Source organism: Megalops cyprinoides, chromosome 22 (genome assembly GCF_013368585.1).
Source record: "Megalops cyprinoides isolate fMegCyp1 chromosome 22, fMegCyp1.pri, whole genome shotgun sequence".
NCBI classification, from domain to species: domain Eukaryota; kingdom Metazoa; phylum Chordata; class Actinopteri; order Elopiformes; family Megalopidae; genus Megalops; species Megalops cyprinoides.
In genome coordinates this window covers 13809839-13834863 of record NC_050604.1, presented here as the reverse complement: position 1 = coordinate 13834863, position 25025 = coordinate 13809839, and the positions used below count along the sequence as shown (strand labels likewise).

Here is a 25025-nt window from a genome sequence, read left to right as displayed (position 1 = left end):
TTATTATCATTATAATTTTTATTATTATTTCTTGGCAGATACTGTTTCCTAGACTGACGTACTTACTACATAACTGCCATATTATCCATGTATGGAGCTACATATTTCCCGAAGCCATTCAGGTTATGTACCTTGCTCAAGGGTACAACTGCAGCTGGGGTTTGAAAATGCATCCTTCTGACTGTTGCAGAGTGGATACGCAGGCCCTGTTGAGAGATGACAGCGGTGTAATGTTGTCATCACTCCAGGGCTGTCAGGGCACGCGGGGTATTTACATACAGTGCCCAGCACCCTGCGGTGTTTGTGTACCGCCAGATGTGCCTGTCTCAATCACTCCCACGGCTGCGTTCGTTAGCGAATTCCCCTACATATGCTGACAGACTCGACTCTTTCTGCCGCGCTTCTCTCTGTTCGTTTTTCGGTCCGGCAAATTTCTGTGAACCGCACGCAAGCGCGGTAGTTCAGGGACGACACTGGCGTGGGATTTCCCTTGGGGCTCCTCCTTGTGTCTTGTGCTGAGCCACAGATTTGTGTCTTCGACCAGCGGTTATGAGGTTACGGTTCAGACTCTCTCGCTCACTAAGATGCGTGATGCGTAAATGTCGTTGTAGTCACTGAACATACATTTCTCAAGAGTCAGGATTTCCTCTGTGTCGATTTTTTTCCCAGTCCAGCTCCATAGGCCCCCCATCTAGCTCTGACTCTGACACTCTGAGACAGTCCGCTGGCAGGCACATGGAGAGCGGAAGGGGGGTTGACAGAACAGCCCCCATGGCTCCAGCGCATCTAGAACAAACATCTCCTTCTCAGGAGGGCATTAAAAAGCCATTGCGCTGGCAGACCCCTACAGTAAATGAGTCAGGAGCAGATGTCGAGGCAGCAGAGGGAGGCAGGGTAGCACTGTGTTGGTCCCTGCAGCTCCTCTGCATCCTCTCAGAGTCTGCTGACCTGCCCTGCCGTCGCGGCGAGGGGGTGGTGTTTCCCAGCATGCTTTACAACACGGTTTTAACAACAATCCATCCAACCACCAGTGACCACGAGGGACATTTCTAGGTAAAGTGGAAGTCATTCACTAAAATAAGTCAGAAGATGTTGCACAGCTTTGCGCGATGTGTCTGTGGATATTCACTGCAGTGGGGATCGGTTCATGTGAAATGTTTGGGCAGTGGTACTTCGCTTCGTTAGTAGGATAGAGAGAAAGCTGTGTAGTATGATGTTTAAACTGCTGATCACAGTAGGTTTACCTTATGGTTCATATTTACTCTGATCCCGGATGTTGAGGGCTCAGTATAATAAAAATGATAGCTGTTGCCCTTCCCCTCGAAACATCAGCATCAAAAGAGATGGGTTGTGGCTAATGGCTAATGTATGCTCCAGCCATATAAGCCATTTGGCTTAGCCACTGCTCCAAAAATGACCAGACTCAGAAGCTGGAGGGTGTGGGATGGAATCCCAAGGTATTGTAAGGATCTACATTATCTTGGGATTCAAGCCCACACTGGGCTTACAATGTCGCATATTGGTAAGGAGCAAGAGTTGTAACCAAAAGGTTGCTGGTTTGATTCCCTGCTGGGGCACTACTGTTGTACCCTTGGGCAAGGTTACTTAACCCACAATTGCCTCAGTAAATACCCAGCTATATAAATGGATAATATGCAAGAATTATAACCTATGTAAGTCACTCTGGATAAGAGCATCTGCTAAATGGCAATAATGTAATGTAATCTAACTATGAACATCGGTTACACTTACATGTAGGCACATTTCAGCTAATCATTGGCCAACAGAGTAATAATACCAGTCAACAAAAACAGCCTATTGAAACAAAACCCCAAAAGATATTCTTTCAGTAATGTCTCCTCATAGGTTGACTACAATATGTAATATTAAGTAACTAAAACTTGAAACTTAAAATTATAAAATAGTCATTCACTCAATATGTAACTATAGATTTATAGACTTGCGGTATATAACATAGCCTTATGAAGACCTCCATAGCTTTTTGTGGCATTGTTCTTTCTGAGTGAAGGCTGTTTTGGCTGGAGATTTGAGTGATGAGAAATGAGACCACTTCACTGTTCATTTCATTAACTTCATTGTTAATCACGGTGCAATTAGTATGCGGCTGGCAATTTAATTGATATTACACGCACAGCATGTTGGCAAAAGTGTTGGGGGGGGGGGGGGGGGGGGGGGGACAAAGTGCCCTAACCGGCTTTTAATATTTAATTGACACTGAGTCGCAACACAAGATGGCTCAAAGATTGTCCCAATGGCTCAAACAGAGATGGAGCAGAGCATGGTCCTTGTTTTCTGGTTTCAATAACTCTCTGTGAATCTTTTTCCAGCGTTAAATCAAACTGTCAGGGTTTTTACCCTCCCTGTAAAGAACTGGAGGGCTTCTTAAATGAATCACAAATGCTGCAGAGACCCAGTCTTTAGGATGTCCACACAGAGATGGCTTATTAGTCTGTGCATATCAAGCATATACACTAAATATGTATCAAGAAGGAGGAGTCATTCTTCGGTTCATTGAGCTGTTGGTGTGAATCAAAGAACTTCACAACTTCCAGGTTTAAGACCTCACCAGCAGTTACCCTGGCCGTGTTCGCCTATGGCTCCCATGCTCTGACCACTGCCATACACCGTGCACACAAAGTCATGTTGCGCAAATTTGCAAAGCATCGTGGGTATGAATTTCGGGGTGGGTCCGGCTGGAAGCGGCACCAGTGTAGCGCTGGTGACAGCTGCAAGGTAGGCGGGAGCGGGCAGGCGGGCGTGTGGGGCAAAGCCCTCACTGCAGCCCACGGTGACCCTGCCAAAACAGGGGAAGCGGGGTGAATAGGGTAAGCTTGTCCCATGGAGGCTGAGTGGGAGGGAGGGGGGACATTTTTTCCCCGCTTTTTTCTTTGCTGTGAGGCCTATTTTCAGTAGAAGGGGGAGGAGGAATGGGGTTGGCCCCTCGAAAATGATCGGAATCCCAACCACCACCTCCCGCCTCGCTCTCATTGAGTGAACTTGTTAAGAGGTTGTGGGGCATTTTCAGGTGCACAGAGGAAATAAAGTATGTTTAATCTCTTCTAAGTTTTAGAACCATCTCCCAAACCTCCTCTCCACGTTTATGCTCACTGTCTCAAGGCCCTCTCTACACATGTCACTGTTCTGGGACAGTGGAAAGCTTAGGGGAATGAAAAGAGAAAGAGAGAAAAGGAAGGAGGAGGGGCGTACAGGGGGATGGGGGACATTTCCTCTTTCGGGCCAGTGATCCTCTCAGTGCTCTGGGCTTTGATCTCTCAGGCTGCGGGCAAATGGGTGCTGCAGATTGTAAATGTGAATGTTTAAAATGTGAAGGAGATATGAGTGTATGTGTGTGAGAAGGAACGTGTCCGTCTGCGTGCTTGTGTGTGTGTCTGTGTGTGTGAGTATGCAAGTATATTTGCTTGTGTGTCTGTGTGTGTACATTTGTGTGTGTATGTGTGTGGGGGCTGACGGACAGAGAAGGCCTGGGGTGTCAGAGAGGCCGTCTGCTTCACCCTGATGAACGCTCTGCTCAGTATGGTAATCTGTGTCAAGTGCAAAGAGATTCATGCCAGTTGTTCTTTTTTTCCCCTCTTCTTCCCCCCCGACTCCGGAGCCGACAGACACCCGGTCAGGCCCTGTTTGTCCTCCTTAAAGCCTTTCGTTTTCAGAGCCAGACAAAGGCCGAGCGAGAAAGCCAGAAAAGAAAGAGGAGAAGGAGACAATGCGGACTCATTGTTTTTTTGGGGGGGTTTGGGGGTTTAAAATGAGAAAAGGCAAAGACATCTCTGAGCTTCCTTTTACCGCCCTCTTACCGAGGAGCTGTGTGTGGTTCCATTCCAATGCTTCTCCTCTCCCCCAGGCAGTGGCGATCTTTTATTTATGTCCCCTGCAGAGCTGATACCCTCCACCACAGACTGCCAACATTGTCTTTTGTGAAGTAAAAAAACGATGTGGAGCAACACCTAAACTTGCTGTTTAATGTTTCGGACACTTTTTGATATCCCTGTGCGCTTTTTTTCCCTTTAGTGCTTTTAGATTGTGCATGGAAGATCAGTAGGCTAACTTAGAATGAAGTGCGCGCGCGCGTGTGTGTGTGTGTGTGTGTGTGAGTGTGTGTGTGTGTTTGTGTGTATGTGAGTGCCTGGATTTGTGCATATACCTGCATGCGTGGTATATGTGGGTACTCTATGTGTGTGTTGCATGTGTGTATGTGGGTCCCTGTGAGTGTGTGTGTGTGTGTGTGTGTGGAAGGACCTCAGTGGCTGGATTTTGCGTCTTGTCTTAATTCACCATTAAAGCTGGAGTAAAGGGCACTGTGTGAACAGCTTATCCACACTGCCCCTCCCCAGCTGGGTTTGACATGGCTGACTGGGCAACTAGATCTGTCTCAAATTACATTTCACACACATGCTGGGGCCCTGACACTCTCTCTCTCTCTCTGTCTCTCTCTCTTACTCTTTCTCTCCTTCCCTCACACACACACACCACACACACACACTTGTGTTGCAGCTTTCCTCTGGAGCACAGCCTGGTTCTGATAGCAGTGAAAGTCTGAGGCTCCCCTCTTTGCCTCCGTTCTTGCATCCTGCCTTCATCTCCATGAGTCACGGCTGATGTCAGTACGCGTTGCTGTGACATTTCAATGTTCAGATGGCGCAGCGACGGTGCTTCACCAGAGCTCGTGCCCCGTCGCCGGTCGCAGGGCCGAGGGAGAGAGCGGTCACAGGTGGAGGTGGTGCGGTGAGGGGGTACACACAGTACCAGTCAAAAGTTTGGACACACCTGATTAAGAAAATTCAAAATTCAAAAACAATTTGATCTAAAGACTTATACTTATATGCTTGAAATTTGTGTCTTGGACAAATGTAAATAGTGAAACTGATTCCCGCGTATGAATTTCTTTCGAAGTAATTATTTTTTGAAAAATACTTTTAGCTGCTTTGAAGAATCAAAAATATAGTTTTGATTTGTTTAACACTTTTTTGGTCACTGCATAATTCCATTTGTGTTATATCATAGTTTTGATGTCTTTACTATCATTCTAAAATATGGGAAATAGTAAAAATAAAGAAAAACCCCTTTATAAGTAGGTGTGTTCAGCTTTTGACTTGATACCGTATAATGGGTGGAGCTTTCCTATATTCACCACACACCACCACGGTCTGTTTGTACAGCCTGTTCTTAGGAGGCTGATTCTATGGTATTGCTTGTAAGTATGCAGGCCTCCACCTCAGGGTGTGTGTGTGAGTAGGTGGATTTGTGGCAGGGAGGAGTGAGGCGCTGTGTGGAACAGCCTCGCTCCTATGGGAGCGTCATGGTTTCACTCATCAGCAGGTTGGTTGCAGGCCTGTGGGGAATCCTCCACCCCCCCGGGTCCCACCACAAGGGGGCGCAGCTGAGGGACCCTTCGGGAGTGATTTCAGCATGATTCATTCTCCACCAGTGACAATGCATCTCTGAGGACATGTACAAAGGACTTATACTCACGCGTACATGCTCCCTGTCACTCTCTCTCTCGCTGTTTCTCTCACACGCTCCCCCTCCCTCCATCCTTCACTCCCTTTGGAGTTCATTTTCAGAAACAGTGGTTTTTGCGGTGCTGATGGCTTGGCCTTGACCCTGTGTGTACAGGCTGGGGGGGGGGGATCAGTCACACACTCATCACTCTCACACAGATCAGTCACACGCTCTTCACTCTCACGCAGATCAGTGAAACGCTCATCACTCTCACACAGATCAGTCACACGCTCTTCACTCTCACACAGATCAGTGAAACGCTCTTCACTCTCACACAGATCAGTCACACACTCATCACTCACACACAGATCAGTGACACACAGAGCACATTCCGTAAGATGCACGTGAAGTGAGATGGTGTGCGAGATGAGGCAGCTTTGCTTTATGTTTGCCCGTGCCGGGCCTGGTACAGCTGGATAGGCCAGGCTTTCAGAGGTGGAGAAAGCAATAAGCCGGCTGAAATGGTACCATCAGCAGCCTGTGATTGATCAGCTGAATTCCATCAGCAGCGGTGGACAGTGGGATTAAGTGGGTCGTGATGGGTTCAACCAGTTAACTCCTGCTCTTCATACTGCCTTTATTTCAGGCGGCCGGGCTCCTGAAATTGGTCAATCACTGGAGACTGGAGATCATATACTACCAGAGATGTCTGTGTGTATTTGTGTTGTGTGCACGCAAGTGTGTGTGTGTATTCGCGTTGTGCGTCTACCTGTATTTGAACATGTCTATGGTATGTGTATCTTTGAGTATATATGTGTATGTAAGGTATGTAAGTGTGTGTGTGTGTGTGTGTGTGTGTGCACGTGCACGTGTGTGTGTGTGTGTGTGTGTGTGTGTGTGATTGTGTCTATCCACATATGTGGTATGTGCAATTATCTGTGTCTATGTGGGTATGTATGCACGTGTATATTTTTGCATACAGAGGTGCATACAGAGTCTGTTTGTGTGAATATGGTACCGTCCCTCTCTGACTCTCTCCTGTCGCGATGCAGTCCAAAGCCTGGGTAAAAGCGCCTGTCTCTGTGCTTCTGAAGAAAATGATCTGGGATCATTCTCAGCTTTATCTCCCCTTTCTGCCCCCTCCCTCGCCTGGGAGATGATGCTAGCCGAATGCTCTGAGTCAGAGGACTGCAGTGATCTTCCTGCCGCCTCTCGGAGCAGTGGGCCGATTCTCTTTATGGGAGATTTGTGTTTTCTGTCTCCTTTTTATCTTCCCCAGTTCTCTCTGTTATCTCAGTGCTATGTTCAGAAGAAAATGTTTGTGCTAGTTTCATTTTTTGGTAAACTTTGCCCTAGTGTAATGCTGATTTATTGAACAATTGTGTATGTGAGTTTGTTTAAGCATGAATGGTTTGATTGTGTATGTTCTTTGTGTGTTTGCTGAAGGTAGTTTTTTCTCTTCATTTATGCCTCTTTGTCAAGCCTGTCTCATCTGTCCTTCTATACCATCTTGCTCTCAGGCTCTGTCTCTCCTTCTCTCTGTCCCATTCCGACAGTGACACAACCGGGACATCTCTGTCCCAGCCCTGTGATAACCTCTCATCCTCTGTCCTGTCCCGGCCCTGTTCTCACCCTCTCACCCTGTCTCCTGTCCAGGCCCTGTCCTCACCCTCTCACTCTGTCTCCTGTCCCAGCCCTGTTCTCACCCTCTCACTCTGTCTCCTGTTCCTGCTCTGTCCTCACCCTCTCACTCTGTCTCCTGTCCAGGCCCTGTCCTCACCCTCTCACCCTGTCTCCTGTCCCAGCCGTGTCCTCACCCTCTCACCCTGTCTCCTGTCCTGGCCCTGTCCTCACCCTCTCACCTTGTCTCCTGTTCCGGCCCTGTCCTCACCCTCTCACCCTCTCTCCTGTCCCGGCCCTGTTCTCACTCTGTTACCCTGTCTCCTGTTCCGGCCCTGTTCTCACCCTGTCACCCTGTCTCCTGTTCTAGCCCTGCAGGAGTCCCCGCTGGTGAATGGGCACTCACACCCGGGGCGAGACTTCCTGAGGAAGCAGATGAGAGGGGATCTCTTCTCGCCGCAGCAGTTAGAGGTACTGGACCGAGTGTTTGAGTGGCAGGCCCTCTCTGACCTCTTTCCCACCCCCGAACCCAGCAGGCCCCAGCAGGTAAGGGGACGATCACTCACCTGCTGGCTCCCTCCCCAACCCCCCTAACCCCCCCCACCCTCTGAACGCTCACTCTGCTGGCATGCTATGGCCTCACACACACACACACACACACACACACACACACACACACACGGGCATGCATACATCCCTGCACCTGCAAGAGTGCATTCAAGATCATACAGAAGAACCCATATAAGCACACACTTGCAAGCACGCATTCACAACACACACGCAGGCATGCGTACACACACAGACAAATGGGCATTAGATTTAGAATCTCCACACAGATAACGTGACCAAATTAAACCATGACCTGCCATTAAAATGTGAAACTCAGCCACGATCTTCACCTGTCCAGTAGCACCAGTTTGCTGCTGTTTAACAGATCAACTGCAAGCACAGATCACCTTGCTGCTTGCAGAGATTTGAATAACTCCCCAAACTGCACAGTGAATGACCCCTGTTAAATAGCCATCAGTATTCACTGTGTTGCCCTCTGAGAAGATCTCCCATTATGCCTTTTTTGGTTACATGGCAGAAGCATCACATGACATGTGATGATCTGAGCATGGGTCGTGTTTGCGCAGTGATGGGGAGTTATACGAACTCTCGATGAATGTAATTCCCAGGTCCCGTCTCCCCACGGACCCGCTAGAGCCGAACGGGTCAGGGTCAGGGCACCAGGGTGTCAGGGTGAGCCCCAGAGCATGAAGGGACAGGGCTGTGGTAATCACTGAGATTACACTCCGCTTAGCAGGCATCCGTCCCTCTGGCCCACACCCCATAGACTCAAGGTCGCTTTGCCCAAATCTCTGCCCCCCTTCCTGCCAGGGAGAGCTGAGTCTCCCCTCAGCCCCTGCATGGCCTTAGGGCTCTGTACCTTTCACCCGCATACTCTCACCTGGAGATGAACTAAGATTTTAGTCTTGGTTTTTGTTGTGACTTTTATTTTTTAAATGCCTGTAATAGTGAGAACTTATCATTCTAAAATGATAAATGAACAATTACAATAAATACTACTAATAATAATATCAATAATAAGCATCATCATCGTGCTGTGTAATAACGGTAGTGCTAATATAAGTAGTTGTTCTCAAACCCAGGAACAAAATTTTTACTGTTGTGTCTCAGCACCCTCAAAAATTTAATATGATTTTTCATGTTCAGTATTATTTAAACACGTGATTATTTGAAGGGTAACAACACGTCGAGCAGTACCCATACAGCAGACACAACCTCCCCTCCTCCGTTCTCTCTCTCTGTTTTCCTCTCCTCTCTTCTCTCTGTCCCTGTCTCTTCCCCCCTCTGGTGACCTGCCACAGAGCCGCCTCGCGTTGGGTGAAGACTATTAGCCGACGACAGGCTATCAATTAATCTCGCTGATTTCACAGGAGAGCCCGTAAAACAGTGCTCAGTTGTCGAGTGGAGTTCATCTTAATTTCCCTTTCAATGGCAGTAAATTATGCCGCTGATGAATCGAGTCTCCCGCCTGTAATGGAAGGCCCACTTCCAGGCTAATTACCCGGAGTGCCGCTGTCAGATCAGCGGCCGCAACAGGACTGGGGGGACCAGGAGAGACAGAGAGGTGAACCCGCCCCCAGCCCCTCTCTCTCTCAACCCCTCCCTGACTGGAGTTCAAGGGTCAGAGTGGGTAGTGAAGTGGGGCTTCACGGGGCTCTGTCCTTGACTCTTGTGCAAGGAAAGGCCTCGTTATGAGCTAGGCTGCCATGACAGTGTGTTTAGCCCCCGTTCACAGACATGCGCTGTGTGTGTATGTGTCCTCATTTGTATATATATGTGTGTGCGCATGTGTATGGTGTATGTATGTGTGTGTGTGTGTGTGTGTGTGTGTGTGTTTGTGTTTTTTTACTCTACTGCTGCCCCTAACAGTCAACATGAAGTCACCGGTGCCCTCACTCTGGAAGTGCCACGGCCAGCACTGTGACGTGCGCTGATAAATTCCTTCCCCCGTCGCCAGCGTCCCTCAGAGGCTCCCGCAGCAGCGGTGACAGCGTGATCTATTTGTGTTTATGCCTCTTTGCGCCAGGGCTTTGCAGGAGAAGCCGTTGACTGGGGAGGTTGGGAGGTGGGGAGGTGGGGGGGGGGATGGTGTGGGGAGCGGAAACGCCATTATGTAAATGACGGCGGGCGTCCTTCGCCAAGCCAAAGTCATTTTAGCGCCGCGCGATTAAACCTCATCTGTTCCTGATGTGGGATCGCCGGGCGCTATTAGAGAGGGCTCCGGCAGCCGGGCCGCTATTTAGAGGCGGTCCCTGCTGTCTCTCCCGGCCCGTAAGTGGGGAGAAATTGAATTGGGAATACTTTTGAATACAAAAAGAAGGAAAAAAAGGGGGCAAAATGAAACGCTTTGAATGGAACGCGTGCAGAGCGATTGGCAGACTGTGTGGCGACAGTGTGGCGGTCGCCGAAGAGGCGGGGTGGGCGCGGTGGTGATGTTAGGTGGGGAGGTGTTTCTTTTGATGGTTAAAACAATCCAGATACTTCTTTCATGTGCTGACACAAGCACTTTATAACATCTACCTCTAATTTCCTCTGACACTCACACACTCACACACACATACACACGCACATGCACTCTCTCTTGCTCCCTCTGCCTGTCTCATCTTCCTCTCTCTCTCTCTCTCTCTCTCTCTCTCTCTCTCCTTCCCTCTCCTTCGCTCCAGCTCTCCGCCGCAGCTGTTTTCCACGTTCTGATCAAGCTTGATGGCTTATGAATTCCAAAACTGACAACATTTACAGGGGGAAAAATGAGAATAATCCATCTTCCTTAGCGGGCTGTCAGGGGGGCTGGCGAAAGTTCATAATGTTCAATTACCCCACGCTCTTCTGCCACATTTACATGTTCACATTAGGACAAAGAGAGAGTGGGGGGATCTGCAGCGACTCCCAGGCCCAGAGAGGGGGGGCGACGTCGTGTAGATGACGAGCCGCGAGCGTGGCTTCGGTCACAGTTCGCTGGGCGCGTGGGGTTGATGAGTGGAGGGTGTTTAAGGGGTCAGGTCGGATCGTCACATCGTCACAGATTGTTTTAAAGAAATGACAGCAGTGTTGTCCCCGCTGCCATCGGGGGAAGCAGTAAACTACACCCTCTCACACCCCCGCCCTGTTCTCTCTTTCACACACAGACACACACACACACACACACACACACACACACACACACACACTGAGCTAAACTATCTTTGCCCAATCTCATCTTGCCATTAGAGTTTATAGATCATTAAATCAAATTGGCTTTAAATCAAATTGACTTGCAACCATAGAAATAGAGGGGTTTCTAAGGGATTCACAGAAGAAATTGGCAGCTCTTAAGGTCATTATTGTTATGTGATTGGCTTTATTGCAGAGGATTCCCTAAAAGCAGCTGAGGTGTTTTTCTAAAGTGTCCTCCCCAGTACCTCTTTAAACATCAGGATAATGCCACAAACTTTATTTAATCTATTCATTAACTTCAAACTCTTCCATAAATAAAATGCATCTTCTTATATTTTTAAAACCTTTTCCGATATTGTTCTTAACACATAACTGTTTGTGTCTGAAAAGCTCTCGAATTTTAGTGTAAATTTCACTAAATTCTCGTACTCTACGTCGAGTTAAGAAGAATTTCAGGGAATCTTGCTGCAGTCAATGATATTACCAAGCAATCCCCCGGCTAAAATTCAGAAACGGCTCTTTCTTCCTTCTTGATCGATAGCAAAACTGTTCATTCTTCACAGTAATGCCGTGAAGGCATCAGGTTCTAATGTGCGAAAACTGGAATGAGCTCAGACCCTGTGAGTCCTATGGTCTCCAGCATGGTCTCCATCAATAACGCCATTATGGAGTTTGCTGAAATCTATTTTATTAACACCTGGATATAAACCGAGCTGTCACTCGCTCCTCCGTCAGCCATCCCCTAACATCCTAATGGTGATGAAGGGCTAATAATGAGCAATGGGTCACGATGACTCACACAGCAGCCAGGGGTCATGAGCAGGTGAGGCAGATCCATCACCTGCGTGCACATTGATCCAGTTGCTGCGCATGTGGGCGGGATTTCAGCACACCAGCAACACACAGACACACACCGTTCCCTAGTGACAGAAGAGTGAGGCCTCATGAACCCCAAAATAGGTGAATCTGTCATGTGTCACTGATGACTCACTGTTTTGTACCCATCATACTGTTGCGAAAGGGAGCAGCCTTTTTATTGGTTCATATTGGTCAGTGATTGGCAGCTCATGGGAGCTCCACCCATGAAGGCCTCTGCCAACAAACCTATTGTGCCTCAACCTCTTATCACTGTGGAGTGAGGAAGGCCATCCTGGCTGTCACTGCAGGGGATGGTGCGTAATGTCATAATATCATTTTTTCATCGTGAAACAAACATATTGCTGTGGAATCTGTAGTATTTGAATGAAAATCCAGATGGAGCCCAGCCGTTTCATTCATTACTGCTGTTAAACAGCATTTATCATATGGTGCTTTAGAGTGATTGTTTGACATGGTCGAAGATTCAGCATCTTCTGTTGTTAGAGCTGGAGGATAAAAGTGGACATGAGGGGTAACTCTGAAGTCAAAGAGAGGTCTGATAAGAATTCTGGAGAAATTCAAAAAGAAATCCTGCTCCTTTATTCCTGTATCAAAAGGGGCCATAAATGCCACATAATACCATTACAATAAGCAGCTTTCATCACTCAAGGCTAAACTCACCTGGTAGGCCCTGTCTTTGCGCTGTGCCTGTGCTAAAGTTTGAGACCCCGTAGGACAGCACAGCGGCTGCATTTCAGCTCTGCTTGTGGGACACCCTGTGCATTTCCTTTATACCACCGCTTCTGCCCTTTGTACTAACCACAGCGTTGAAGCGACACTTCAACTAATGTGTCAGGAGTGGACAGGTTTGTGTCTGACGCTCCCTCTCTCTCTCTTTTCCCCTCTCAGACGGACTACTCGGCGATGGTGTCGCTGGCAGGCGGTCTGGAGGAGATGAAGAGCAGCCTCATCACCTCTGGCGGGGCGGAGCTGGGCGCCAGCGTCCCGGGGCCACAGTCCTACCAGCTGGTGTCAGGTATGCTAGCAGGGGAGACACACCCACTCCAGCTCATTCCGGAACAAAATTCGACAGGCAGTAGCGTGGCAGAGTGGTTAAGGAGCAGGACTCATAACTGAAAGGTTGCTGTTTCAATTCCCTGCTGGGGTACTGCTGCTGTACTCTTGGGCAAGGTACTTGACCCACAATTTCCTCAGTAAATATCCAGCTGTATAAATGGGTAAGATGTAAAAAATTGCAACCTATGTAAGTTGCTCTGGACAAGAGTATCTGCTAAACACCAGTAATGTAAATGTTAAAAAAAAAAAACTCCAGAATGGAATTTATGGCTGTAGTGATTCCTTTTTTTTTGAGGCAGACATTATTGAGATGTATGTAGCAGTGTCCGCATTGAGACTCATATGTGACCTCCTGTTCGTTTAAAAGTCTTAAATGTAGATAACAAGGGAAGTGGAAATCTAATTGGCTATCAGATAGGTCAGAGTAGTAGCAGAGCGTGGTTCTGCTCGGCAGAGTCAGACAGGAGCTAATTAAGACCCAGTCAGCAGTGGTTTGACAAATTCAATGGTTTCTAGTCAGTAACGAGAAGACAGGACGGAACACAGCGGGGAAACTAAGAAAGTAGGCTTGTGACCCAAAGTGTGCAAGTTTGACTACAAGTCGGTGCACTGCAGTTATAGCCTGGAGAAGGATACTTAACCTGAACCATGTTCAAATGTATCCAGCTATTGAAATGGATAATGTGAAAATTGTTACCTTACATTGAGTTACCTTAGATAATGTGATCATCTAAACAAATAAAAATACTTTCAATTATTGTTTTTGAAGCATTATATAATATTAATATATTAGTGCATATAGAGGAATACTTTTCTACTTTTTAAATATGCCTGAATTTTTCACTCTAATGAATGAGAGTGGAGAGGAGATAGGAGCTGTTAACAGCCAATCTGAGTTCTGGGCATAAAGGCTGCAGTAGAGTTTGGTGGAGGAAAAGTGCACGTTGCTGAAAACACAGGACGTGCCACAGATGCACTCTTTCACTGGCACGGAGCACCTATGCTGTGGTGACTCAGCAGTGCCCTCTACTGGCAGAGAAAGTCTCCATGCCTGGCTCTTGCACTATCCCACAGTCTGAGGGAATAGATTTCTACGTTCTCACTTCTTGGATTCAAACACACACATACAACCACACACACACACACACACACACTCACAAACACACACGCACACACACACACACACACACACACACACACACACACACACACACACACACGCACAAACACACACACACACAGAGGTTTGTTTGGGTAGTTAATTAACCACGCAGTGGTGTAAGCATTCACCTCTAACTGGGAAACAGACATATACATCAAACCCTCCTCTCCCTCCTCACCCCCCCCCATTTCAGCTCGATGGGTCCCCTGGCAGGTAATAAGACGTCCCCCGCATGTCTCACACTCCTCTGGCGGCTGCCCTGTCTGCTGACCCGCCATGGGTTCTCAGTCTCTCTGCACTAATGCCTCCCTGTCACTGTGCAGCGCAACAGGGAAGTAGAAGAGAACATGACACGTTCACATCTACAGCCTGCGTTCTGTGCAAATCAGACATGTGTGTGACATTGCACGTTGCTCTGATTATAAAAGCCAGACTTTTATACGTGCATTAAACACTCAAACATACTGTTCTAGTTCTCAACACCGCTTTGCCTGCATTCCCATATTGTATGAAATTAATATATTCTCTTAAGTGAAATGATTTCTTTCAGGAAATGAATTAAACTTGGAGGGCCATTTCAGATGTTTGAGTTTTTAAAGTGTGACATTTATAGAATATACCTTAATCAAGTATAATGCGTGAACCCTGGTCAAAAGTACAGACCCGTCCACCCCACCCCACCCCTTCCCCAAATCTCTCCACTTCTGCTCCTACTGTGGTCTGTGTTCCTACTTCAGTCACTGTCTTCAGCCTGTTTCCCATAATTCCCCTCATCCTCTGATAGGTGAAGAATTCATGTTTAATTATGATGGACTGTCATGAGGTCTGTTTCAGATATAAACCAGCTTGGCAGTGTATTATAATGGCAAGGAACAGGAATCATTAATGCTTTGATTCCCTGCTGGGGCACTGCTGTTGTACCCTTGGGCAAGGTATTTAACCCAGAATTGCCTCAATAAATATCCTGCTGTATAAATGGGCAACATGTAAAAAGTTGGAACCTATGTAAGCTGGTTTGGATGGATAAGAACATCTGCTAAATGCCAACAATGTAATGTAGTGTAACTCAACACTGACAGACTGACAGAAAGTCCAACCAGAAAAAGTGGGGAGCAGACAGAGAGGGGGAGATAAAAAGGGAAGGAACATTTTTAAGGAAGCATCATCTGGGCAGATTCTGGAGTGCCAAACTGCAGAAGTTTGACCCAAGTGACCTCACATCACCTCCTACCTGTGGGGGGGGGGGGGGGGGCTAGCATTACAGCCCTCCCCAAATATTTGCTCATCTCAACATAATCTCAACATCATAAGCTCAACATAAATGATCCTCATTGTAAGTCGTGTTTTTTTTATTCCACACAGTGCACTCAAATTTTATATATTATATAATCCCTCCATGTTACCTTTTTGAACCAATCAGAGGCGAGTGTACTGACTACCCAAGAGACAAAAAAGAACATGGCAGCCTCTAATTGGTGTGGAGGAGAGTCAGGGGAGGGCAGGGGTAGGGACGTGTGTGATGTCCGACACACGGTGGAGAAGCCCTGGCCTTGCTGGATCTCTGTCCATGTCACTCTTAGGCGGCCGAACGCTCATGTTTCCACACTGTAATCAAGGGCGGGGAGAATGACTGTGTCCTCTAGTCACTGAGTGGCGGTAGAGGAGATGGTACTACAGCAGCACTAATTGGTTGGTGTAGAATTTGTTTGCCTCTCAATGATATTGATTGGTCAGTTTGTGTTTTTTCTCCTTAAAAAACTCATGTTTTGTCCCTGTTTAACAATAATCCATAAGCGCCTTTTGTACTTTACCAGACCTACAGTACCAGTCAAAAGTCTTGACATGCCTACTCATAGAAAGGTTTTTCTTTATTTTTTACTATTTTCCACATTTTAGAATAATAGTAAAGACATCAAAACTATGAAATAATATAAATGGAATTATGCAGTGACCAAAAAAGTGTTAAACAAGTCAGAACTATTTTAGATTATTCAAAGTAACCAAAAAGTTTTTTATTTTTTGGAAAGAAATCCATACACAGGCATCAACTTCACTATTTATATTTGTCTAAGAAACAAACTTCAAGCATTTAAGCCCAAGTCTTTACATCAAAATGTCTTTGAATGTACGTCTCCCATTATCTTAATCAGATGTGTCCAAAATTTTGACTGGTGCTGTAGGTGCGCATGTGTGTGTATGGGCAAAACATGTGGTTCTGAGCCTGTGTGCGTGCATGTCCGTGCCTTTGCGTGTGCATGTTTGTGTTGTCTTACAGAGCTGCCAGCTGATGTGTGTGAATCCTCTCTCTGCAGGTCGGGACCTTGCAGGAACCACCCTGCCGGGGTACCCCCCTCACGTGCCCCCTGCTGGACAGGGCAGTTACTCCACCCCCACCTTGACTAGCATGGTACCCGGTAAGTCTCCTCCGAAAACAGCCTCTGAAGCAACACTGTCAGACAGATGTGATAGAGTTACAAAATCTATCAGCAGTGATCCCACAAAACGTGCGTGGATAATATGAATTCTGTGTCACTTTTTTGAGAGGTACCTGCTAGAAATACACATTAGACACAGAAATAAACCTTAGACATTGAGCAGTCTCCCTGGGGTACAGATGTACCAGAACAGAATGTTTTTTTCTTCTTAGGTACTGTCTTCCACGCTCTAAGAAAATAAAAACATTCTGTTCCGGAAACCGTGAGCTCCGGGGAGAGTCCTCTGTTCGGAGTGTGCACCTCTGATAATAAGAAAGCGCTGAATCTGTCTCCCTGCACTGCACAGTTCACTTCAGCTCTCATCAGTGGTCAGTTTTTTTGTTGAAAGCAGTTTAAAAGGTCAGCTGAGAAATAGAGTCTGAGGTGCTGGTGTGGGGGGGGGGGAGCGGGAGATGAGGTCGCTCTCGCTGTCTCTCCCCCCCGCTGCCGTTGTCAATCAAGGACAGGCTTATGCCGAGAAAGGATAGCGCAGCGCGCAGTGAGATTAATCCAACGCTACTGTGGCTATACCTGGACTCCCGGCTCCGCTCTGGTTCAACGTAACCCATGAGCTACCGAGCGCTAAGCGCAGTTTGTCAGGTCATGTAGTGAAAATGATATGTCTGGATAGTGATGTATAAAGAAGAGTCCCGCTTTCTTAAACATAGGAGCCTAAAAGTTTTGAAAGATGCAAACGACATGTTAATTGGGTCCGGTGTGCTGTGATGTGAAAGTTTGCTAACTGATCTCGGATGAGGATATGTTCAACCACCGCTGTGTCATTTGAGAGAGAATTTTGGTAAAAAGGTTAAAAATGATGAAGTATCATGCGCTCACAAGTATTATTTAACATTCAGTTAGTGATGCTGGCTGACTTGCTTGCTTACAATCAGGCAGAGCTTTGCTTAAAGACACCGAGCGTTCTGTAGATAAGAATTATGAAAAATTAAATGTGCAGTGTTTGAATAGCACTGATATACAGTTTAGAAGCTGATTGAAAAGCTTGAACAGCTACAACCAAATCAAAATTCCAAAACCTGAGATGACGATCGCAGATCCATTCAGCCGAAGATGACTTGCTGAAAGAACATTGTGTCATTGACTGATGGAGGAGCATCAGGTTCCGGGCACACAGGACATAATTTGGAATGTGTAAAAGGACGGGGAATATAACATAAAAACATATCCAGTTCGAATTTCCTACTGGAGTTCTCTTCAAAATAACTGTTGCCTTTCCTTTGTCCACACCGTTCTCATAATGAACCTTTTTACTTCTCCTGTATTTATATGGATATCCCTTGGGGCAGGGAGAGGAGGGAGGGGGAGGGGGGGGCGCTTGTCTTGGGCACTTCCTCTTTTTCCCTGGCTGTTAGGATGACAGCAGTCCCAGGAGGGCTCGCGATGTGCTGGGAGGCGGGGGGTTTAGGGCCCGGTGCTGTGAGTACAGTCATTAGAGCCCAATCGCGGCAGCCCAGCTGGCCTTCCTTGACATCAGTTAATTTGTTTTTAATGAAAATCACCACTGACCCCTGACTAATTCATTCATACTCACCATCTCCATCTTCTGTTCTTTTTTTAGGTTTTGTGTTTCAATCCTACACACACCGCACACGCACTGAACAGACACGCACATACACACACGCACACACACGCGCGCGCGCGCACACACACACACACACACACACACAGATACACATGCACATATCATAGCCTGTTTTGTCAGAATACTCTTTGTGTAATGTGATCAAAACAGATTTTTTTCTGGTTAGCGTGAAAAAAATAAGCCCACTGTGAAGCACAGGGATAGCCTTTCATAATCACATTTAACATCAAGAAACATATATAGGGAATTCGTTCTTGAAAGAAGTGTTTTTGTCAGTCGTATCTATTTTCAGTTTCTGAATACCTGTCTGCATCCTTTTGATTTTAAATTCATTAATCAAACAATCAGATCATTAGCTGTTCTTTAAGGAATTCATTTGTCTGTAACAAATATTTTTAATCACAAATTGTGATGAATAGTGTGTAAAAGTGTGTTTTTCTGTACATCTGAGTGCAGCTAAAGTATGGAGCACCTTCAATGAATACAGCTTCCAAGCCAAAAAAAAAAAAAAACAGACGTGCTGTATATTCATGTATTGATTTGAAACTAATGCATGATCCCCCTCATACACACCGTAGCCTCTCCATTTCCAACTTGTCAAGTGGAGACAAGAGACAACCGGGAGCTGTCAAGTGTCCATCATGTGAACTTTGATGTATTCCGCTCTCTGTAAATTCATGGTCCATATGCAAACGTCAATCAGGTACACAGACCCCTCCTTTTACCTGAGCATGTGAATATTTCTCGACTGCCCTATTCATCGCTTTTAATTACAAGAACAGCAGCAACAAGAACAGCAATAATAATAGTCATCATCGTCATCATCATGCTCATAATGTGGAATAAAAACTATTTCAAACGAACATATTTTCATTGCTTGCATTATTATTATTATTATTATTGTAATTATGCATCAGTGAGTAGTTTTCCTTTTCCTTTAAAGTAATTTATTTTAAGACTCCCACCAGGGGTTTATATTACATTGAAATAGAATGGGAAATTAACTGAGGTGCATATTTTGAAAAATACGTACAGTGTGAAGAGTGATAGCACTCCCCCTGAACACAGGCAGGGTGTCAGGGGGTCTGTGGGGGTGCAGTTGGGGGTCAGTGAGTGTGAACTGCGTGAACCGAACCGTCCACTCATTACACGGGAAGGAGAGGACACTCTGAAAACTATATGGAAATAAATGTACATCTATTACCATGCTGTATGTTACATGTGAATATAGAATGGGGAGATATCATTCAAGATTTGTCTCTCTCACACACACTCCTTCATGCACACACACACACACACACACACACACACACACACACACACACACGCAAACATACAAGCATGCATTTGTGTATGCACAAAGCAATGGATAAAATGATTACTTTATCATTGGAGCTAGGTTAGTTGATCATAGACCAGTACTTGATGTGACTTGACACTTGGAACAAGGATCCATGAGCACTCAGTGAGAATCACTCAAAGTCACTGTGGATTTATCATCACCTCTTCCTTATTTATTTATCAGTTTATTTCATCCCTTCTTCATTTGTAAATGGGGGTTGATTTGACATAAATATAGTCTGAATGAGTGATGAAATACAGGGCAAGGCAGTTTGTGAATGACAGGGAAAATATGTGATCTATTGATTTATCAACTGATTTACATTTATAATCCTATCCCACGGCCCAGCATATTACTGTTTGGATTAAATACGATGATTAAGACAAATAAAATACCTGCAATTACAAGAGTTGCTTGTTGACTTTGGAAAGTCTGCTCTTTTTTCAGTAGGCTAATTATTTCAAAATAAAAAGCAACCAATTACGTTAGCTTTGTGGTGAGGCAAAGTTTAGGAATACAGACAACAAATTGACAAATATATCTGTTTGCATTTGAGTCGCCTTGGAGATATTTTCTCTTCACCTCTCACAAGTCGGCTTCATTTATTGGTACCGTTAATCCCCGGTCTTTCAGCGTTGGCACCTCTCAAATTTCGCCCCGACCTTCGAGCGCCGCGTCTCCAACGCGGCAACCCCGCCGCGAGGGTCCCAGGGGCGGGCGGCGCAGTACCTGCGCTTGACGGGCGAGCATAACCTTGAGCTCCCCTCCCTCCCCTGCTCCTACCTTCAGGAGAGCCTGACACACGTGGCCGTCCCCGCAGCACTGAAGACTCGGGGCTTCCGCGCGATAGGGGGGGGGGGAATATAACGATTAAGGGGAGCGCGCCGCCTGTCCGCCTCGATTACAGACCGCGTCTCAGGCCTGCCACGCTCAGGCCCGACACATGGCTAGCAAGCGGGGCTAGAGGCCTACTATTCCCCCAGACAGCTGCTAACAGTTGCTAACCAGTGAGCGTTAGTCTCTATGGACACTATGCACTTGTGTGTTCTCCAGGACACGTGTGTTCTCCAGGACACAAGTTATTTGATTCTGCAGTGCCAGTGCTGAAATGTGCAGTGTAGGAAGAGGATGTCAAGAGAGTTCATTATTTTCTTAGCGATGATAGAGTATCTGTGTTGTGCATACTTAGAAGGTCTCACCTGGTGAGGCTTGTTTAAAACAGCATTTGAAGTGATTGTGCTTCTCAGTGCAGAGTTGTGGTAAAGAGGGTTCATAACCCACTGATTGCCGGATCAATTCTGTTCTGCTCAATTCCAAGTGGGACATCACTGTTGCATGATTTGACAAGGCACATAACCAAAATGTTCTCAGTAAATAGCCAGTTGTATAAATGTGTAACATGTAAAAATTGAATGCTGCGTGGGTTGCTATGCTAAGCAAATGTAAGAGGTTTTTGCTCCTTTTGCCTTTTGTTATACTGTAGTTCTAAATTCCGGACTCAATTTCCTCGCCTTCCCTCTCTCCCCTCTGCCTCCCTCTCTCTGCTGTATCCCTCTTTTCTCAGTTCTGTCTCTCCCACTCTCAGCCCCCCCTCTTCCTTTACTGCTGGCTGTGGTGGTGGGGGGGGGGGGGGGTGACACAGGGAGGTTGCCCAGAGCCACTGAGGCAGAACAGAGTGAGGGAAAAGGAGGGAGGGAGTGAAGGAGAGAGGGAGGGAGGGAGAAAAGGAGAGAGGAAGAGAAGGAGTGTCAGCCAGGAGGACAGAAGTCCCTGGGGAGATGGTGCGAGGAAAGGTGGAGAGAAGTGGGTGATCTCTGTTAGTGACAGAGAAAGATGGAAGCGGTTTATGATGGGAGCAAAATGCAAACGAGCGCACATCCCTCCAACAGATCGTGGTGGATGCTGAAGAGAGGAGAGGAAGGGGGGAGTATGCTTTGAACATAGGGAAAATGAGGGAAGGGAATTTCCATACCTTACCCTCTCCTTGAATGTGTTTGGATGGTGGTGGCATAAAAAGAAAGAAAGGGGTGCAAGACAGCAGGAGTGGTGAGCATCTACTTAACACTGCAGAATGCTTTGGCTGCAGAGAGAGATGAAACTTTTTCAAAAATCTGCCAGTTGCAGCGCTCTTTCTTATTTTTCCTCACAGCTTTTGTGTTCTGTCTGTTCCAGGCGGTGACTTTTCGGGCAGTCCGTACTCCCACCCGCAGTACTCCACATACAATGACTCCTGGAGATTCCCCAATCCGAGCCTGTTAGGTAAGAGACATTAAAACACCAGACTTTTTGACCTTCAGTTTTATTCTTTTTTTTTTTTTTGGTCACCGACTGAGCCAGCGTTTATGCTGTCCTTACGGAGATATAAATCACTCAGTATTCTGCCAGGAAATGCCACCGTTTAGTTGAGCTGCCAATGATATTGCTTTTCAGCGGCAGGTTGGTTGTTCTTTAATTTTTAATGCAGGTGCATGACCAGGAGCACAGGGAACTGTGCTTAAAGACCTGAGAGTTTTCCTCAGTGGCAGAGGTTAGTTCCTGAATCTGCACGTGTGATCTGAAGAGTACAGTGCAGCGAATTCCCAACAATTCTGATGGGGGGCAATGCTGCTATCTGTCTTTGGTGCAGAAGTGCAGCTGTACTAGTCACACTTTCATCCAGCTTCTAAAAATCAATGCTTGATTTTATCCTGATGAATGACGAAGCAAGTTAAAGTAGCATGTGAGTCTTATACAGTGCAGCAGGATTGCTGATGGTAGGCGTATCGTAAAAGGATGAACTAAGTACATGGATAGAAGGGTCGCATTATTACTCTGATGAGAGTTAATCTCAATTTAAATGTAAAATTCACCACCTGAATGCAGCACAGTAGTTAGAAATATATCTTATAGCCGAAGACACAGGAAATCTCAGGCAACTTGGGCAAAAATATTTGTCAAAAATAAGGTCCTGACACGTCCTCGTTTGTCATCTCTAGCCGTTGTCTTGGTGTTGCTCATGTGCTAATGAAGAAAAAACAATTCACCACACAGCCAAAGTTGTACATACATGCTTGTTATCACAGTGACCTGTCAGTGCTTTAAGTGAACAAAGCCATCAGAATTTTTCATCAGAGTTTTTTCCCCCCAATAACGATACACTTCAAGAATCACATTCATTCAGGACGATTTTAGAGGTTGATTCTTAAAATCAGAATTCCAAATACAAGGGAAAACTGGTCAATTATGGTTTAACCCATGTTTTTTTTCCTCTTACTTAATTGAGAAACATCCTTAGCATAAGTCTTGAAACATAAAACAGTTATGTGAAGTGTTCAGTATTTTTATACCATCCTTTCACTAAAGAAAATACAATTAACACAACACATTAATTATTTGAATGCCACATGCAAATAGCTGGTGACACAGGAGTTACAATGTGGTTCGTAGCCCATTGAATGTCCTTAACTAAATTAAAGCATGAAATAATGATTTATGCCTCTGCAATAGAGTGGTGCCTTGCCAGTCTGTATTTGTTTCTGTGATGAAGGGAAACTGAATAGAAGCTTGGACAGTACCGGCTGTGGAGAACTCAGCCTCAGTTCCTCAGCCTCATTCTGCATAAAACTATCGTAAGACTCAAGAAAGAGGTGTTTTCTCTGCTGTCGAAAGATGTATTTTACATGCCACAGGTAGGCGCTTCGGTAATTAGCAGGGGAAATACGCTAAATTTAAATCTTAGCAGCTTTTCTCATTATGCACTATTACGCACCATTGAGTTCTGTATTACATATTGTAAGTGAGCCCAAATTGATTCTTATAAGCAGATTGCTGGAATTTTTAAATATCATTAGCATTGGAATGATCCTGTTCCAGTGTTTTTGATGCTATGTGCAGCTGATTCTTAAATATTTCCGGCATTTATTTACTTAAATAAGCGCCGTGTGGAGTAGTGCTTGTTTCCCATGGTCATGGTCAGTAATTCTAAGACAGAGAGGACTCTGAGAGCAGCCGTCTGAGCCATGAAACAACCCCCACTCCTCGGCTTCTATTTTAACATGTCCTTTCATCCTGAAAATTCCCCGATCAGCTCTACAAACCTTACTCTGCAAACAGAGAAGTCCCGAAGTCCGTGTGTTCTGTCAGCTTTCCTGCAGAGCCCATTTGAAACTGAGCCTGAACTGCAGATGTGGGGTCTGCCTTGATCCTCATTGAGCGACTGACATATTAATGAGTGCCCTCTTCTCCTGATGGTGTCTGTGCTGTTCTGTGTGTCCCCCCAGGGTCTCCGTACTACTACAGTACAGCCACGCGCGGCGCAGGGACCGCCAGCGCCACCACCACTGCCTACGATCGCCACTGATGCATGCTGGGAGATGGAGAGAAGGGGGGAGCAGTGGGAAGAAAAAGAGGGAGGACATAAAGACTGAGAGCACCAGTGCTGCCCTGCACATTATACGGGAGAAGGAGGGGAGGGGGGAGGAAGGAGGGTGCCGCACTGCTGGTATGATTCATTTTAGAAGAGCCGGCCCACACATTAGCACTACCTACCCTCGTATTGCTAATCTCTACAGACTCTGCTGTGCCAAGATCAGTGGTGCCCACAAATTCACTCTCGTGCATACATTTGACTGTACCAAGATCAGTTGTGTGCACACATTCTCACACATTCTCTCCTCTCCCCCGCTCTGTAGCCATCCATAGTGATGATTCTAAATTACAGAGCAGGACAGGAAACATGCCCACAGGCAGACAGACACTTACAGACACACAGCCCGGAAACGTAAAGGGAGACGGCGTAATAAGCTACCCCATTCAGCAAACTCATAGGCTCATGGTCCAAATTTCCATTTCAGTTTTGCAGTTTTTAGGTATCAAAAGTAAATAAAAATCAGTTTAGGTCTGGGCTAGTAGTTAAACGACAGAAACGTTGGACAGTATCTCCCATATTTGGTAATTGGCAGTTTGGTAATCCACTAACAGACCAGACTGTGAGCTTTATGATCTGTGACAATTTTGAGCCAAGGGTTTATATGGAACTTTCTCATTTGGTTCATTCTTGATGACTGTAACAAAATTAAGTGGTACGCAGTGAATTGGCCAAAGCAGTATTCTCAACTCCAATGTGGGAGGTGCTTGAAGGTCATGTTCAATTCAGCATGATGTAAAGGAGTACGCACCCTGGAGCAGAGTAAAGTGTAGAGATTGCCCTACTTTTACATTAGCGCATTTTTCAATACATTTTCTGAGTGACATTGCAGCTAATAATTCCACTGTCAGTGCTGATGGATCATTGCTTCTTCCAGCATGGGGTTTACCATGGAGGCATTCATTTTTTTGAAGCAGGGCATATTAGTTTGCCTGAGAGACTTCTCTTTCTGGGATGTGACTATAGGTGATTCTTGGCTTTACAGAGGGCATATCCACTTAGACTCAAATCTTTAAAGAGCGCCATTGAGGCTGATTGCTATCCATGGTGCCTACAATGTATTCATAAATTCTCATGTATTTATTTCCACAAGGAATAAGAGGTAACCCTTGCTGCAACAAAATCATTAAATCAATTCCAACTTTTAAGAACAAGTGAAATACAATAATGGCTTCAGCTTGAAGCATTTAACGGTGTCATTAAAGTTAACACTGTAGTTCAAACATATTACATAAATAGCAGCCCTAATGTTGTTTCTATGGGCATAACATGAAGCCGAGTGC

At 46.0% G+C, this 25025-nt stretch overlaps 1 protein-coding gene across 1 annotated transcript in view; it reads left to right on the top strand.

Moving 5' to 3' along the window:
• Window positions 1–23676, top strand: part of pax5 (paired box 5) — a 37399-nt gene extending 13723 nt beyond the window's left edge. Inside the window, exons 6-10 of the mRNA XM_036516733.1 lie at window positions 7469–7644; window positions 12589–12715; window positions 16231–16332; window positions 21510–21596; window positions 23597–23676. Coding sequence (XP_036372626.1) covers window positions 7469–7644; window positions 12589–12715; window positions 16231–16332; window positions 21510–21596; window positions 23597–23676 — 572 coding nt within the window. The remainder of the gene's footprint in view (window positions 1–7468; window positions 7645–12588; window positions 12716–16230; window positions 16333–21509; window positions 21597–23596) is intronic.
• The last annotated feature ends 1349 nt before the right edge of the window (window positions 23677–25025 follow it).